Consider the following 18,475-nt stretch of genomic DNA (forward strand, 5'->3'; position numbering starts at 1 on the left):
CGGTTACAAAGTTTTAATAAACAAAATTAATAAAAGTTAACCACAATTACCAAAAAATATACACAATTTAACCAAAGCTTTAGATTGCACATAAAAATTCATGATTTCCGAACAACGTGGGATAATTTATTTTTTATTTTTTGGGCAATTAAGATAAATCATTCTATCGAGGTCTGGGACACCCTGTATATATATATTTATAATATTCAAAATGATAATTTTAAGAATTGATGGTATTTTAATGAAAAATGAAATATTAATGCAGTATTTTCACTTATTTAGTTAATAAACTTATTATAGTAACAATCTTATAGAGTAATGTTGAAATACGTTAGTCTTGATCTAAAACTAGTGGCGTATGGCATCGTGCCTTAAATGCTGGAACTTTCCGTACCTTACTTTAAAATTGCTAAAAGCCATATAATTTTGAATGATTTTCAAAGATTTTTCGAAAACTTAATATTTTTTGAAAGTTTTGATTTTTTTTGAAAGTTTTTCGACAAACTCGCTATAAAATGAAAGCGCAATCGCGCTGCGTTACTGTATAATTAAACATTATAAATCTTGGTACAGAACCCAAAAAATGAAAACAAAATTCATACTCATTATTAAATTCGTTTGAATTATCCGATAATGTGATGTTTTAATTATGTCTAACGACCATTTTTGACCGCTTTTGACGGCATTTTTAAAATCGTATTTTTAGATCGCCGAACTCGCTGGTTTTTCCAAAAATATAATCAATTATTTATTCCGTCAATGCAAGTAAAACGTTTTTTGAATAATTCGAATCGAACAGTTGTTTGCCCAAAACATTGTTGTGCAAATGAAAAAAATTGATGTATACGAACTGTTTTTTAATAAAAATATTTTATATCAAGAAGGTCCAAAAAAACTTTATTATTATTTTGATTTAAGATTATATAATTAAAAATCAAATATCTTATTTCTTCCCTATTCATGAATATATATCTTCAATATTGGTATATATCAATAATTTATTATTTATGTATCAAAGTATCGAAAATAATAATTGATTTAAATTGAGAAATAGTATAGTATATTCATTTGTCAAAAATTGCATTAACACATCAACAACAACTGCTTGATAAATAATCAGTTTCAGAATGAAATACGATATACACATCTTTTAGTCACGGTTTCTAACGTGTATTGTTATCAGCTTTTTATTGTGATAGCAGCAATTTGATATCGCAGATATTAGTTTTCGTTTATTTAGCACCTAAATACCTCAGCGGCTGCAAAATACAGGCGTGTCCTTATCTGAATTAAAACATCATCGGATGGGGAAGTACGGGTTTGCATAATTTCAATAATGGCTGGCACTGGCAAAAAAATACGACGTTGCGATTTTAAAAAACGATGCTTTTTCATATTATTTAATTGCAAACATTATTCAAATCTAATGTCATGGTTAAATTTAATAATCAAATTTAAATGAAGGCTGTTAGAACAATATAAGGATTTAAACTGATTGTGGGTAATGTCAGGATTCGAAAAAATAATATGAGCTGAACAAAAAAAAAATACATGATAAAAAAAATCCGGATAAAATTCTTGGTCTAAGTCCAATATCTTGGCGAAGTCTTGTTGCTACTTGTTATATAGATCTTCAACATAGAAACAATTGCTTTCACTTTATTTGTTATACACTAATGTGCCGAATTCGTCCTACAAAGCGAAACTAAGTTTTCTAACTTTACATGACACTCGTTCAGTTTAAATCGGTCATTATTAAAAATAAAGATTAACTAGTGGAGCATCGTCCCATAAGGTAAGGTGACCATATTTTTTTGCATTAAATCCGGGAGCGAAAAACTTATATGCACATTTTTTCGGTTCAAATTTTCAATCAATTCAATTTGTTCAAATATTGGCAATCAAAACATTTTCAAAAATCCGGGACAATCCCGAACAAATATTGCTTTTTGGAAAAGCAGGGACGCAAGGCGAAAAATCGGGACTGTCTTGGCCAATCCGGGACGTATGGTCACCTTACTTAAGGCAAATTGCTGGAACTTTCCGCGTTGAAAATTTGAAAAAAATAGATATTGAGAATTTTGAAATTTTTGGAAGAATTTGACTTTTTTTTAATTTGAAATTTCTGAAAATTGTCAACGTTTTTCTAAAGTAATTGCGCTGCATTAGTTGCGTAGAGACAAAGTATCAAATCGCGTAAACGCCGCGTCACAGTTTAAATGATGAGCGGAACCCATAGAATTGTAATCACAATTTGTACTTATTATTAAAATATCTATAAAATACCTGATAATTTGACGTGCATGCGGCTAATAATCATTTTTGTCCGCCAAATGGAATCGAAACCGCTAGACCTGCCTTCCTAAAAATTCAATCAGTTCTTCATTATGCCAATACAAGTGAAATGTTTTTTGAATTATTGAAAACGGACGCTCCGTTCTGTCAAAAACTGAACTACCATTTATGGCACTTTTTGCCCCGTATCTTCAAAACGGCTGGACCTGCTTTTGCTAAAAACTAATCAGCACGCTAAAAACTAATCAGACCTGCTTTTGCTAAAAACTAATCAGCACGTCTCCTTATGAATCTATTCATAAGGAGACGTGCTTCGATTCCTGGAATCGAATGTTTTTGAATCATTGAAATCGGTTGATTCATGTTCTCGAAATCGTCGACGAAATGTTGTATTTGGACATTCATATACACATACATACATCAGTTCTTTTTAAGGTATGCCAAAATGTTCAGAAAACTTTAAAACGTAAAGAAAAATAAAAATTTACATTTTTGATTTTTTGCGATTAATATAACTTACCCTACGGGAAGTTAACAAGATACTATAAAATGATATAGCATTTAATAAAAGACAATGAATTAATATCGTATATGAAGTGGTCAATGTACAATTGAGTTTAGTGCTTGACTGCATTCGTTTCATAACGGTAAGATATTTTGCCAGACAAGTCGATCACTCGCTCGTCAAACGGGTCTGAGTAATATAAGAATGGCTGTACTTGCAGCTTCTTACGTTTTGTTAAAGAGAATTGCATGCAAGTGTGAACAATATATTGGTCTTGTAGGGAAAAATGAGTTAGCACCATCTGAAAGCAATGAAAAAACATTTTTGCTAAATTGAAATGCGTCTTAGATTTACGATATGATTTTATAGTATACGAATGAATTCACATCAGCAACGAGTACAGCTGGTTTTGCTCTCGGAAGGCACAAACAATTTACGTAAGCGCACAATTACTATCGACGCACTTAAAATTGTCATTTGCTGATATGGTTTTCTTAGAACACTTAAATTGAGGATTTGAAAACACATTAGATGCTAAATTTAAAACTCTGACAGACTAATTTATATTTTTATCAACAAAGTCAGCGATGCACCGCGAAAATAAAATTTAAATTTTTAACGTCTAAACGAGCTAAATCATTTAAATAGCAAACTATTGGTGTGGCATCGTGTTTTAAAGCAAATTGCTGAAACTTCCCGTGCTGTAATCGTGCTTCCAAGAATATTAAATGTTTTCAAATATATTATTATAAATACTGTAACTTTCATTATTCGTATTTTATAGACAAAATATAAGAGCTTATAAATTGGAATATGACAGTTATTTAAGTTGTTTATATAAGTTATATGAAAAGTATATAAACAAAACTTAATGATACCCTTCAAAGCAGAGTTAGAATGAAGGATCTTGTCTCATATTTCTAACAATTTATATAAACTGAATTGCAAAGTTAAAATTATTTATTTCAAGTAAAATTTTATCTAGATTAAAAATAAAATCCAAATTATTCTCGTTACATAAAAAAGTTATTTTTTGGAAACTAAAAAAAATAGAAAAACATGGTTTCCCCAAAAACAATCATTTCGTCAATAAAACCAAATCTTTGAATCATTCAAATCGGATGCTACCTTCTCTCAAAAACTGCCATTATTTGTACATTTAGCTCCGTATCTCCGAAACGACTGAATATGTCTTTGTCAAAAACTATTCTCCACTTCTCTCGATCATTATAAATTGAATGTTTTTTGAATCATTCAAATCGGATTCAAATGGTTGATTCGTGCGTTCGCAATCGTGAACGACAAATTGTATCCATACATACATACATACATACACACACACAAATCCACACAAAACCATTTGTTCTGAAGTATGCCAAAATGTTCAGAAACCTTCTAAACGTGAAGAAATGTAAAAATGTTCAATTTCGATTTTTTGACGATTACTATTACTTACCCTACGGGAAGTTAATAATCGTGTAAAGCAAAATATATAGATTATCAATATTAACGTTCCAACGTAATTGACAGAAAATAAATCATATTAATTTAAATACTTTACATTTTTCACATATTTTGTGTACATATTAATATATAAAATAAACTAACATAGTTAAAAATAATTTCAATACAAAAATATTTGGCTTATGAATAGAAACAGCTTATAAAGGTCGTCTTTTTCTAAATTTGATTTTGATGGGATGATCCGTGCGAAGAATAATATCGATCACAAATATTAAATCCTTTGGTTTAGTTATCGCCTCCAACGTATAATGACGCAAAATCGTCGAAACCACAGACTTGAGCTCCAGCATAGCGAATTTTTGACCTAAAAATAAACAATTCATACATATGTTAACATCAATCATATGATTAGGTACTATTTATTTTGACATGAGAAAACTGTATTCAAAAAAGTTTGGGTGTGGGTGCCTTTTGGAAATATATATTTCATTTCATGTTCATGTGAATATGAATATTGCACTGCATGGTGCAGTCTGCATAATGGTCAGTATCCACTCGGCTACTTTTTGACTATTATAAAATTATAATATTCTTTGAGATAAAAAATAATTCATCTCTTATGTCACAGAGTATGACCAAGAACCCCTTCAAAAAGAAATACAATCCTTCTATATAATAATATCATATACGATACTGAACCAATTAATCAACTCGTACGTCAGAGGAAGAGGAGATAGTCCTTCAGCCTGTTACGGCGGCCATCAGCTGATTGTATGCATTTTATTCGGATCCTTAATCTTGTCACCTATACAATTCTTTGATTTTTTTTTCATATTTTATTTTTATATTTTTTTATTTATACAATGTCGACCGTTATGCACATCGCGCACAATGGGAGAGCTGACCGAGGCCGTCGAGGGTTTTAAATTGTATTCATGTGTGTACACATAGGGTTACGTACAAAGACTTATTATTATATACCAATAATATTTATTTCAGTTTAAATGACTCCGGTTCAAATATTGTCTAACGAGATGTGTCGAGAGTGTGAAAGTACGCGTCAGAAAGAAAAAATCGCGACGGGAATGGATCGCCGTTTCGACCTCGTCCCTAGGAATTCTTAGCCACTAATAGACCCCTATTCTTATAAAATAATGGTGTTGTATTATCGATCGGTAATTCCAATTTTTCAAAATTTAAATTTTAATATAATACATATAATAGATTTGTTTTCATTATAGATTACCCGATCTATTAGTAGTTAGTTGAATTTGGAAATCTTCAAATGTTTAAAAGGGAAGTTTGATGACAGACTTGAAGGTATTAATGGAAGAAAAAAAGATATAATATATTAATCACGGAATACAATTGAGTTCTATAACAGTGAAGAAAAATTGCAATCTTTTAATCGATCAATATACACACAACCATACACACCTATAACTTAAAGTGTTTTCAATTATAATTTTAAGTCAAGGTTTTTTTAATATCAATCCTTTATAATTTCTGAAGAATATCCAATATCCCCGAAACGTAAAAATAATTAGAAATGAAATATTTTTTTTGATTAGTTCAGAAAAATATAATCTAAATTAAAAGTGATAAAAAATAAACAATCACATAGACATTTTTGAAATTTTTGAATAAAAACTATCAAGAGTTTGGCAATTATATAGGCAAAACTGGGTATGGTTGTGCCACTTTTTTCGATATGCAATAATTTTAATGATATTCTAGTTTAAAAATTTGTCTATGTAAAAATACTAAAATACAATGACCTTAAATACGATGGATTTGTCATGAAACCAAGTGATACAAGAAAAGAGCGATTATCACAACCGTCCACATCCGAGGGACGGTTGTGGCAGGCATAAAAATAGATGTAAAAACAGTAGATCTAAGCACAAAAAATGATTAATAACATTTTTTTGTAGTTAATAACAATAATATGTAACAAATTACAACATAAACATTTAAAAAAGCTTATGAATAAAATTTAACAATATATAACACAACATAATTGTTTAAGTGAAGTTAACAAGAATTCTATGTGAAATCTTTTTCTTTCTTGTATTGAATTTTCCTTTTCTTTTCTTTTTAGTATTTTGTATTGGTTAAGTTAGATTTTTTTTATCTGTTTAATCTTTACTCCAGAATTTTTGTCAACGCACACATTTGTCACAACCGTACTCAACGCACACATTTGAAAACAAATCATCATTATGACTGAGCTAAAATATCTTAGCAAAAACTAATTGCTGGTAAATAACTTACAGTAAAATAACACAGTGATATACATTTAACAGGGTAACTACAGTATCCTGGCACAACCGTACCTAGTCTCTCTTACTTGTTTGTGAGATAGAGTTTGATATTGTGAAAGAATTTTGTATAATTCAGATAATTTAAAAACTCATTTTTCATATTTATTCAAAAATAAAATTATTATTTTATATTACACAGTCTATATTAAATCGGCGGTTCCATTTGTCAACGCCACCTAATATTTACGAAAGTGATATAATATTATGTACGTAATAAAACGATTGTTAAGTTTTATAGATTAGTTATGACATAAAACCGAATCAAATTAGATCGTAATTTATATTTGCCGATCATTAATATTTATAGCGTTTCATGTTTATATTCTGATTTAATAGTCTGATTTAATAACTTTTTTATACAATTCGGCGAAAGGAGATTTTGAGATTTTTTGTAATACATACATTTAATACAAAAATGCTTGTCAATTATTTATGACAATTTTATATTTTTATATACCTATGCAGTTGCGCGGTCCTGCACTGAAAGGAATGTATGCGAAAGGATGTCTTTTGGCACACTCTTCTGGTAAAAATCTGTCAGGATCGAACATTTCCGGATTCGGGTATATATCTGGATCCCGATGTAAGTCAAATATGTGAACATTTATTATTTGACCGGCCGGTATCCTGCAATCAACTGTAAGAAAAACGTAACTAAATTAATAATGATTCAATATTTATTCTTTAGTTTTCAATATTTTAGTTTTCAATATTTATTCCTTTTAGGTTCTCAAAAAATATATTACCTTTTGTAAATTATAGAGAAGGCGGGGCAGTGGATTTAGATTAGGAACAAGGAGTTTTGAAATAGTAGAATAAAAGAAGAATTTACTAGATTCGATTAAAATCTATGTGAGTATATGTCCAATGCAAATTGAACTCATATTGCAAAGATAAAATGAAAAAGAATCACAATGATAAAATAAAATATAATCGACAATTTACGGAAGTAAAAGTAATAATTTTACGAAATCGAAAGTTGAGACACAGAAATAATAAGCATAAAAGCAGATGTTTAAGAAGAGAGTCTGCTTTACAAGCTTTAAAAAGCGATTTTTTTTGCAAAAATGTCTTCCAAAACTAGCCAAGAATATATTCCTAAAATTTCAGAAACAAATTTATATTATTTTTGGAATTACAGAAGAAATAGTCAAGCATGTATACAAGCAGAAAGAAAAGAAAAGACGCGCGATTTCTCGGTTTTTAATGTTTTTGATTATTCCTAATTGGCGGTAAAAGTAGGAAAAAACTAAACGTCCTTTCGAAACTAGACGAAACTCATTGTATTTAGGATTAAATTCTATCCTAGTTGAACCTAAATAAATCTAAAAAAATTTTAATTAACCTACTTTTTAAACTATCTAAAGTGAAATTTTGTATCTATTTCTAGGTTTTCTGGATTTTTTAGGTTCAACTAGAATCTATACTATTGAAAATATATATTTGTTTTGATTTTTTGTTTCGGATGGAAATTGTGACGTGCATCTTTTCTCTGCACGCTCGTGGCGCATCGGCAAAATGCTTGTACCCGGCACATTATGACATATATTTTATTGAAAATAATTGAGAAGAATGTTGAAATATATAACAATAAAACCTGAAAGTTTTGTTTCAATTAAATATTTATTTCCTTCCCTAAAAATTCTTCAAAAAAGCGATTTTCTGAAGCCTATAGAGCAGGCTCCCCCCTTAAACAATGGTGTAAAAATTCATGAAAATATTGCGTGCTCACACCATGAACCTCCCTTTGGGCAGAGCATTAATATATAATTATTACCTAAATCTAATGGTTCCGTTAAATCTCTTGAAATAAAAGGAACACTTGGATAAAGCCTTAAAGTCTCTTTAATGCACCTATCTAAATAAGTCAATTTTTGCAAATCCTGAATTGTTGCCGGCATTTCATCTTCTCCAAATACTTCTGCAATTTCTTCATAAGCTTTGCGCTAAAAAAATAAGTATTAACAAAACAAAATCTTAACATAATAAGTAGTTTGCATTTCAAATTTGTAAGTTCACCTGAACATCGGGATTATCCGCCAACGATAGTAGTGTGAAAATTAAACCCATCGACGTTGTATCATGGCCCTACAAAAAATTATTAGTTTTAGACGAAATTCAAAAAAATACCTAAAATAATTTTTAATCCATAAATCGGATAAGTTGCATCTCAAACTTACTTCAAAAGTAAACGTGTCAACTTCTTCGTGAATTCCATTTTCATCAATATTTTCGCCACGTGCTTCAGCAGATAGTAGCAAATCCAACATAGCCATTCTTTTCTTAACGTGGAACTCATCTTTGTCTTCATCATCACTTGTTTTTGCATTCAATGATACATTTGTCATCAATTTCTTTTTTCTATCAGTTATGATACCTTTAGTGAATGAATGCAAATTTTTGAGAACTTTTCTCATTTGGTAGCCCATGGGCGTTAAGTTGTAGATCACGGCTGGATGAAGCCAATATCTTTGAAGACGATACACGAATAACTGACTCCACCTTGACGAACCAGATATATATTTTTTAATAATTCAAGGAAAAATCAATACATTGTCAAATTAAATTTTAAACATTATATAGCTAAGGACAAAGACACAAATAAATATATTCAAGAGCCATATTCGATTAAATCACATTGTCCTAATTGCTTTCAAATACATATAGTGTAGAAGCTTCTTATTCGCGGGGGATACGTTCCATAAAAATGCCGCGAATAAAGAATCCGCAAATCCAGGATGGCATTTTATATGGGATTATAGGGGATACAAATGCAAATAATAAAAAAATACGCAAATGCAGGATGGTATTTTGCATGGTGTTATGAGAAATACGTTCCAAGGTGACAAAATAAATGTGACAAATATAGTTGTAATGTAATATGCAATATCTTGAGTATGCCAGCTCCCCTATCAAAATTAGTTAATAATAAGTTTAGTATCAAATTTAACATTAATATATAACTTTATATTAATTACAATAATATATTCTTAATATAAGGGTCAATTTATAAAAGTTTTATATTAATATTATATATGGTACTAAACATTTTACCGATTAATTTTAATATGACATCTGTTATACTCAACAATATATTAAAAACTAATTTTTAATTATAGTTTTTGTACATTTTGCTTATTTATGTTCAGACTAAGGCAATGGTTTGAAAAATTTTGTAATATTGTCTTCCTCGGCAGTTTTTAACTGCTTCCGTATTGTAAACTGATAATTTGCCCCTTAAAAATAAGACTTTGGCCGCGAATAGTTAAAACGCGAATGCAGTAAGCGCAAATAAGGAACTTTTGTTGTATTATAGAAATTTACCTGAAAATTGAGCACTTGTAGTCAATAGAATCAGAGTCAATGACAGCTTTTAAATTTGTTCCCATTGCAGTTTCTACAAGTAAATATAAAAACATGTTCTAAATAAACAGAGATTATCAAAATTATTTTTTATTTATTGAACCTTGTAAAATAAACTACCATAGATCTAACTGATAATTGTGAATAAGTTTTAAAACTAACTTCGTCAATTAGCCGAGAAAAAACTAAACGTCGAATTATAAGTAAGTGATCTATTTTTTTAAAGAAATAATTATATCTTTTATATTTAAAACATGTAGACTAACAAAATGAACACAATGTATCTGGTGCATTTTCTCTGCTGGATTAAATTACTGAATTTTGAATGAGATAAAAATATTTTTAACGTTCTTTAAGGTAAGTTATAGTATTCGTAAAAAAATCGAAAATAAAATTTTTTATATACCTTTACGTTTCAAAGGTTTATGGACATGATGTCGACGTCGACGATTTTGGGAACACGGATCAACCGATTTGAATGATTCAAAAAAAACATTCAAATGGTATTAGATGGAAACGTGCTAATTAGTTTTTGGCAAAGGTAGGTTCAACCGTTCGAAGATACGGGGCAAAAAGTGCCAAAAATTGTAATTCAGTCTTTGAGAGAACGGATTTGAACAATTCAAAAAACATTTGTACTGTTTAAATTTTTGCAGGCAGGTTGGCAGATCCAGCGGTTTCGGGAATCCAATAAAAAAGTAAAATAAATTTCATTTGGAGATCAAAGAAGCTCATTAGAAATGTGCACATCAAATTATCAGAAACTTTATGGAGATTTTAATAATAAGTACACTTTTTTATATTTCTATGGTTTCTGTACCAATATTATTCTGTTAGTCTGCGACGCAGCGCTTACGCGCATCGAAATTTCGTCGTTTTGACAGCCACGCAGTACAATTGCTTTGAAAAAGAGTTTAAAATATTCTAGAAATTTTAAGATATAAATAAAAAATTTAAGTTTTTGAAATTTGTTATAAAATTCAACAAATTAAAAAAAGGTATTTTTTTCAAAATTTTCAGAAAGATAATTTTTTTAGTTTTCAAAAATTTTTAGTTTTTTTGTTTAATTTAATTTTTCGTAACGGGTTAGTTCCAGCATGGGACTTGCGTTTATTATATATACATATGTATTTTTTGCGATCTTTTTCGTGAAAAAAGCGGCATAAAAGTAATTAATTATAAATAGTTTATTTAATTAACAGTTTTCTGAATTTTACTAACTATATTTTATCATTTGTAAGAGTCGATCTCTGCCCTCACATATTACTTTCTGAAATTTTATAGTCTTAATGTTAATTATGCTTCCATTTTTATGACTAGGGCTAGGGTCGATAATAATTCCGAGTTAAGGGTGAAGTATAAAATAAAGTTGTGTGCAGATTTAAACTATTCTATTAAAATATTTTTTATTAAAGAAATTGATGATTTCACGTAAGCATATGTGGTTTTACTTTAATTTGAAATTTCATTCCATTTGGTTCTGGTAGATGGCGCAACGTAATTTGTAGATTAAACTTTAATTTCAATTTCTAAATTTCGTTAATTTCGTTCGTTGTTTTATTAGAATTGATACTAAAAACTACATACCGCATATATTATTCAATGCGACATCAGCCATTATTGAGTTGACGTCCGTTGAGTCCTTTTGGCATTCGATTTCCAATTGGGAAACAAGGCGTTTGCTATGTTCTCCAAAAACTTGAACAAACTGCTGCAATATATTAAAATGAAACGCAGGCGTCAGGATTTTTCTTCTGCTTTGCCATTTCGAACCTACAGAAACAATTAACAGAATTTATATGATTTTAATAATGGGTGTAATATAGGATTGTAATAGGTCACAATTAGCTGTGCTAAAGATTCTAGAGTCTTATGGTCATATCAATTGTCTAATATAGTTTCATCTTGGATTGAATAATTCTAGATTCAGTTCGTCGTTAGATTCTTCAAACTTATAAAAGGAAAATAAACTAATTAGATCTTCTGTTTTATAATTTTAAAAAAATTAAATCGTTAAAAGATTTTTTTACGAGCATCTATACGGCATTGAATGAAATGTCCGTTTTTGTATATAAATTTAAAATTTTCGAATATCAATTAAGGCCAAAAGTATATTCTTAAATAAAACTATTTTGCACTTATTGCTAAGTTGAAAAAATTACATTCATTTTATTAAGTTTTATACGCGATTTTTTCGTTTTGGCATATTTTGAGTATTTTTTTTACATTTTTATATGAAGATAAAAATTAACAAGAACAGAAAAAGTTGTATCAATATATTAGTGAATACTCCTCGTCTAAAATTATCTTAAAATTATATAAAATATAGTAAAAACGATTTATAACTTGCTTTGAGAAGCATTTTGTTTACGAGTATAGTAAAAGTTTGTTTCACGTTTTGTAATAAAAACTAATACTAATAATTAAATATAAGTATATAATATTTCATAACTCTTGTAGGGCAGCTAGAAGCTTGTTGTAACAGTCTTTTTTATATTTCTACGAAAAAAAGAGAGATAGTTGCTGTAACCATTTCTCTACCGAATCAAGTAAAAATAGTTCCATAACTATTGCTCATTATTTCACAATTAATCATTTTTTAGTTAAAGAGCAAATCACCCTGTGTTTGGGGTTAGTTGTAACATTCACCTCGGCAAGTAGAAACGACAAAAAACAATAATACCACTGACAATTTAATTTTTACTTATTTTTGAAAAAATTGACTTGTTACTAAGTAATTGTTTTCATAAATCAATGTAAACTATAATCAATACTACTAACATATATAGTGTCTCCTATAATAGAAAGTCTTATCATAGATCAACGTAAACTACATTTATTATCAAAATACAAATAAAAGATATAGCGTCTCCTGCATAATTTACATGTGCACACATCTTACAAATTATAAATTCTATCCCATTTTCTTGACTTGAATCTGTATAAGCTCCACTAGATACCAGATTACCAATGTAGCATGTTACAACTTCTCCCAAGATTTTGTTTCAACTAACCCCAGTTATGATTATTTTACATGAATCAAGATGACTATTCAAACAATTTCACAATCACAAAAATTGTTACAAATTATCAAAGATTCATAAATTTGAAACAAAGATATATAAAATATAAAAATAGTCGATATAATAACGCAAACAGAAATTTGATGATAGTATAATATAATTTGTCAAAAATGACGGACCTGCACAGTTCTGTATATTGCGTCGACCTGCGTGGCTGTAGCTATGATAATATTTTGCAAAGCGGTTTACATGTCCAATAGAAATAAAAAATATAAAAAATTACAATAAGCCCCTAACTCTCCTTATTTTAGCATTGAATCAGACAGATCAGACTTTTAATTAACAAAATATTATGAGGATGTTTGCAGGTAATGTAAATTCCTCATCTTCGTTTAAATAGAACATAAAAATGTTAAAATTACTTACCATAGCTCGTCAGCAGCCCCTCTTTTAACCATGGCGTTATTTGATCGTATATTCGACTTTTTTTAATGTGTTTGATATTTGATAAAAGAGCCTGCGACGTATAAAATAAACATTATATAATCTTCAAATATAAGAGTATTGCAGGATCAAAATTTTTCGATTTTAACTAAATTATTTAATTGAAAATAATTAAAATTTCGAATATGTCGTGCGTACGATTCATACTCACTTCTATATCTTCTGGCTTAAGTAAATTTATAAAAGAATCTTGTAATATCCATAAACGATAAAATCGTTTATATTTCCGTGCGAGATGTCTACCGAAGTCGAATAATTCACCTGAAAATAAAGTAAATTCATAAATATACTGGTGACATTAAATTAAAATAATATACTCAACAAGATTATAAAACGCGTTATATTTATATTGTAAATAAATGTTGTATCTTGTACTATTTATTTCTATTAGGCCTATATTGAGAATTTAAAAGCCGTTCGAAAGGAATCAATTGGGAGTCGTGATTATTATTTTTGGCAAAAATCTACCGTTTCTTCGTAATTAAGTGTTGATTTTTTTTGACGAGTTTTATGAAACCGTATAATGAAAGAGCACTTATTGAACATTTTAAAATATTATAGGCTTATAAAAGTGGTTTAAATATAAAAAATCATCAAAGATTGGAACAATAAGCCGTAATAAATTTTCAAAGCTCTATTGTCACAAATTCAAAAGTTGCTAAAAAACAATTCATATTGATTACGTCAATTATTTACAGATATCGGAAAGATTTTGATTGTGGGCGTTTCTTCGTAATTAAGTTTTGATTTTTTTTGACAAATTTTATGAAACTGTATAATGATAAAGCTCATGGCCTTATTGAACATCTTAAAATATTATAAGGCCTATAAAAAGCGGTTTAATTTAACAATCATCAAAGATTGAAACTGTAAGCCGTAATAAATTTTCGAATCTCTATTGTTACAATTTCAAAAGTTACTAAAAATCAATTCATATTATTTACAGTCGATTATTTATAGATATCGGAAAGCTTTTACCTCAATGCAAAATGCAACTTACAGCGAGATAATTTATTTAATCACACTATTCAGAGAAAATGATAAATATGATAGACCCATGTTATTCTGCAGTTAATTTATCTACGAGTTGCAGCTTAAGTTTGAAAATCTAATATAAATGAATTTACTATATATAGACATTAATACTAAACAATACATTTATTTTTACGTTCCTTAAGTCTTAAGATGTAACAGTAATTAAACATCACCAAGAAATTAACACAAACGTCGCAATGTCGCTAGATAAACATTTCTAGATTTTATTATATTTGAACATGGAAATGTGTTAAATAAGGAAAACAATAATGACTTTTGTCCAAAAACAAACATTAATTGTAAGAAGCGTTTAATCCGACATTGGCTGACGTGATCAACTAACTTGCATTTTCGGCAACATTTTAAAACAATCCATTATTTTATTTTATTCATTTTAATTATTCAAATTGACACATTGGCTATTAACTTCCCGCGGAGTAAGCTATAGTGATTGCAAAAAAAAAACTAGTGGGGTGTATGGCATCGTGCCTTAAGGCAAATTGCTGGTACTTCCCGTACCGTAAAGAAATGTTCGAGGAATATTGAATGTTTTCAAATAGATTATTATTAATATTGAAACATTGTCTAATATTTATAAGAATTATATAAACTGAATTGCAAAGTTGAAATTATTTGTTTAAAATATAGTAGAACTTTAGTCAGAGTTAAAAATAAAATCTGCATTATTTTCGATATACAAAAAAATTTTTTATTTGAAAAAAAAATGATAAAAAAAATTTTGAAACATTTTTTTTTTCCAATATCAATTATTTTGTTAAAACAGGCAGAAAGTTTTTTGAATCATTTAAATCGGACGCTTAGTTCTCTCAAAAACTGCCATTTTTTGCACATTTAGCTCTGTATCTTCGAAATACCTGGGGCTGCCTTTGCCAAAAACTAATAACCACTTCTCTCAATCATTACTAATTGAATGTTTTTTAGATCATTTAAATCGGATGCTCCGTTCTCTCAAAAAATTGATTTCTATTTTCTGCACACTTGGCTCTTTATCTCCGTAACTGCTGGACCTGCCTTTGCCAAAAACTAATCAGCACATCTCCCTATTAATAGGAATCGAATGTTTTTTGAACCATTCAAATCGGTTGATCCGTGCGCCCGAAAAAGTGACCGAAAAATTTCGATTTTTGGACGATCAGGAAGTTAAAAACAGGTCATTTGGCGGTCAAAATGATCATTAGACTTATGGACATCAAATTATTAGATATTTTATAGAGATTTTAATATTAAGTACAAATTTTGTTTACAATTATATAGGTTCCGTACCAATGTTTATCAAATGTTAGTCTACGCAGCCTTTGCTTTGAAAAAAAAAAATCAAAAAAGTCAGAATATAAATAAATCAAATTTTTCAAGTTAGTCAAATGTTTTCAAAAATTTTACAATTCTTGAAAATCTGTTTTTTCAGTTTTCAGAAAATTTTAAAGCCTTTTTAAATAATTTAATTTTTGGTATGAGAAGTTCCAGCAATTTGCCTTAAGGCACGATGCAATGCTCCAGTGGTTTTCTTTTCGAAATGTATTATAGACTACAAATATGGAAAGGTGAACCCAGATATAGGTCATGTGTACTATTTACAACTTCTATGACCGATACACACTATAAATAACTTTAGATAATTATAGTGTATAAATAACTTTAGATAACTATATTGATCATTGTTTCTATTCATATAAAATCAATAAAAGCGCAACACACATCTGGGGCTTACTAAAATTAATACAAAATATAAAAAGCTAATTTAGAGGTTACTGATCACTATTTCTTTCTCAAAAAATTATTTCCGTGTTTTTAATTGCCTTAAATAATGATATTTATAAAATCTATTTCAATGATCTATAATAAATAAGTCAATAAATTGGATGTGTACACAACTAAAAATGGAAAATTTCTAACTCTCTTTAGATATTTATATGCGATATTAATAATTGAGTCGTAATTTAATTTTAGTAAATTAATTTAAAATGGACGTGTTTATTATTTCAAAAAAGGGACAATAATCCAATTAAAAAATAATGAAAAATAATTTTAAATAAAATTAATTTGAGTAGTTATTTAATTTAAAATTAAATTTGTTATTAATTTGATTTTGTATTTTAAACATAAAATATTACGAAACAATACAAAATATTATTATTTTGTACCTATATAATATGAAATACAATTTAACACCTTGATTAATAAAAATAAAAGTTAATTAATACAACTAAGCATTCCTACGAAAAAAATTATAAATTCTTTTTTTGATTAAATTTACTTATAAAATTGCCGGTAAGCACTTTTAATAAAATGATAAAATAAAATATAATAAATAAGAGTAAGACGTGACACAAAGGTCTAATTTGACTTTGAACAATTATATTGTGAAAACCAATCCAATTATATCACAACAAATAATACATATCAAACAAATAACTATTTAATTATGTTCAGTAAAACTCCCAGCTCATTGTAGAAATGTGTATTTTTTCAGTTTTTCAAAAATTTGGCACCTAGCCCTTTTTACTCCATAGGCGGGATAAAATGGGACGGCTAGGTGGCAATAGGTCCAATGTTCAATTTTAAATTTTGAAGGGATTTTACAAACTAATAGCTACATTCTTCAACCAAAGCTAAATATAAATTTTATTTAGTAGGTAAATATTCGTCAGCAGGATTGGAGTAATTATCAATTTTATTTATTTTTTGTAAAATTACATTTTTTAACTGACATTAAATTTTTATTCACTATTTTTTATTGTTTACGTCTTTTTCAGGGTAAATGTTCAGTTGGTCCTTTTTACCCCATTCACGTGTAAACTGTTGAATCTAACTTAAAATTAACAAAACATTTTATAGAACAATCGAATTATTTTGAGTTCTCGTAAACTAAAACTAAACAGTGCTCACAACCAAAAAAACTAACTACAAAAGAAAATATTTTTGTTATGGATTTTCAAACATTGTCTTTTATCTCCAGATAGTGACGTCGTGAGAATCAAAGTGATGGCTAATTTATACCTATTTTGTCCTTTACTTTCAAATATTGTTGTTGAAAAATTTCAACTTGAGATATTTTTGAGATATCGGTGGTGGATCTTCTTACCCGCGGAGTTTTAAGCCCCGATCAAATATGTAATATTTAACCCCACGTAATATTTTAATACATGTACAAGAATTACGGATAGCTTCTTGATTGAAAACATAATTAAATAAAATTAATTTAAACAATTTAATTCAATTCCGAATTAAAATGTATCAATTTTACATCACAAACAATTTTCAATTAAAATAATTTGTTTTAGCAATTTCAATGCCAAAATTTAAACATTTTCTATTTGAATACACAAATAATTTTAATAAAAATATTTGTTAATGCACTTTGACTCACAACTATATGATAAAGTAAATTTAATATTAATCGTGTGCTTACTTGGAGTCATGATGATATCAAAAATATTTCCAAAAACCGGGAAGGGTCTAACAGCCGGAACATTTTCAACTTTCCTGACCTGCGCCAATTCTTTGAAACCATAGTGCAGCAATGTCAGAAAGAAGAACAACGTGAATAGCACCGATGTCAATATTGCTAACATATTTCCAATTGTAAATAACGATAATAATAAAGACACTTAACAACTTTTACTTTTTAACAATTAGGCCCGTGCGAATCGGACGAAGTCAGGTCACTTCCTTAGTCGAAACACATTTGCCGTTTGCAGCAGCAGATGACAGTGTTACGTTGCTGCGTTATTACGATGGATCATTATTTTTGCTAATCTTTTTAAATATTTACACTAGTTCATCACCAGCACAGGGAAGAGCAACCTTAAAGTAGCAAATTTTTAATAACAAATTTTCCTTTACGCAGGCTAAATAAAGACTTATCAATGATAAGTTATCAGATCGAGTTGACCAAAGTCCGAAGTTTATCAGAGTACCGAAAAACATAATAAGAAAATAAT

The 18,475-nt window shown here is 28.6% G+C and overlaps 1 protein-coding gene across 1 annotated transcript; it reads right to left on the reverse strand.

Annotated features, from left to right (window-relative positions):
* Nucleotides 1-4,447: 4,447 nt before the first annotated feature.
* LOC113377059 (cytochrome P450 4C1-like) lies at nucleotides 4,448-18,024 on the reverse strand. Its single transcript, XM_026617235.1, has 10 exons — nucleotides 17,944-18,024; nucleotides 13,630-13,739; nucleotides 13,401-13,491; nucleotides 11,539-11,724; nucleotides 9,913-9,985; nucleotides 8,769-9,090; nucleotides 8,608-8,676; nucleotides 8,366-8,534; nucleotides 7,046-7,225; nucleotides 4,448-4,628 (listed from the first exon to the last, which is right to left on the reverse strand). Exons 1-10 carry the CDS (start codon nucleotides 17,951-17,953, stop codon nucleotides 4,462-4,464), a joined length of 1,377 nt encoding a protein of 458 aa, XP_026473020.1. The 5' UTR covers nucleotides 17,954-18,024; the 3' UTR covers nucleotides 4,448-4,461.
* Nucleotides 18,025-18,475: the final 451 nt, after the last annotated feature.

This window comes from Ctenocephalides felis, unplaced genomic scaffold (genome assembly GCF_003426905.1).
Source record: "Ctenocephalides felis isolate EL2017-DRISC unplaced genomic scaffold, ASM342690v1 CF-g0.4_SCAFFOLD_01886, whole genome shotgun sequence".
NCBI lineage: Eukaryota > Metazoa > Arthropoda > Insecta > Siphonaptera > Pulicidae > Ctenocephalides > Ctenocephalides felis.

Bases quoted from the DNA above. Each gene is read 5' to 3' on its own strand.
- LOC113377059 (XM_026617235.1), bottom strand. The intron at 13,492-13,629 runs GTGAGTATGAAT...TATACGTCGCAG, and splicing joins TTAAGCCAGAAGATATAGAA to GCTCTTTTATCAAATATCAA. The intron at 9,986-11,538 runs GTATGTAGTTTT...ATTTACTTGTAG, and splicing joins CGCATTGAATAATATATGCG to AAACTGCAATGGGAACAAAT.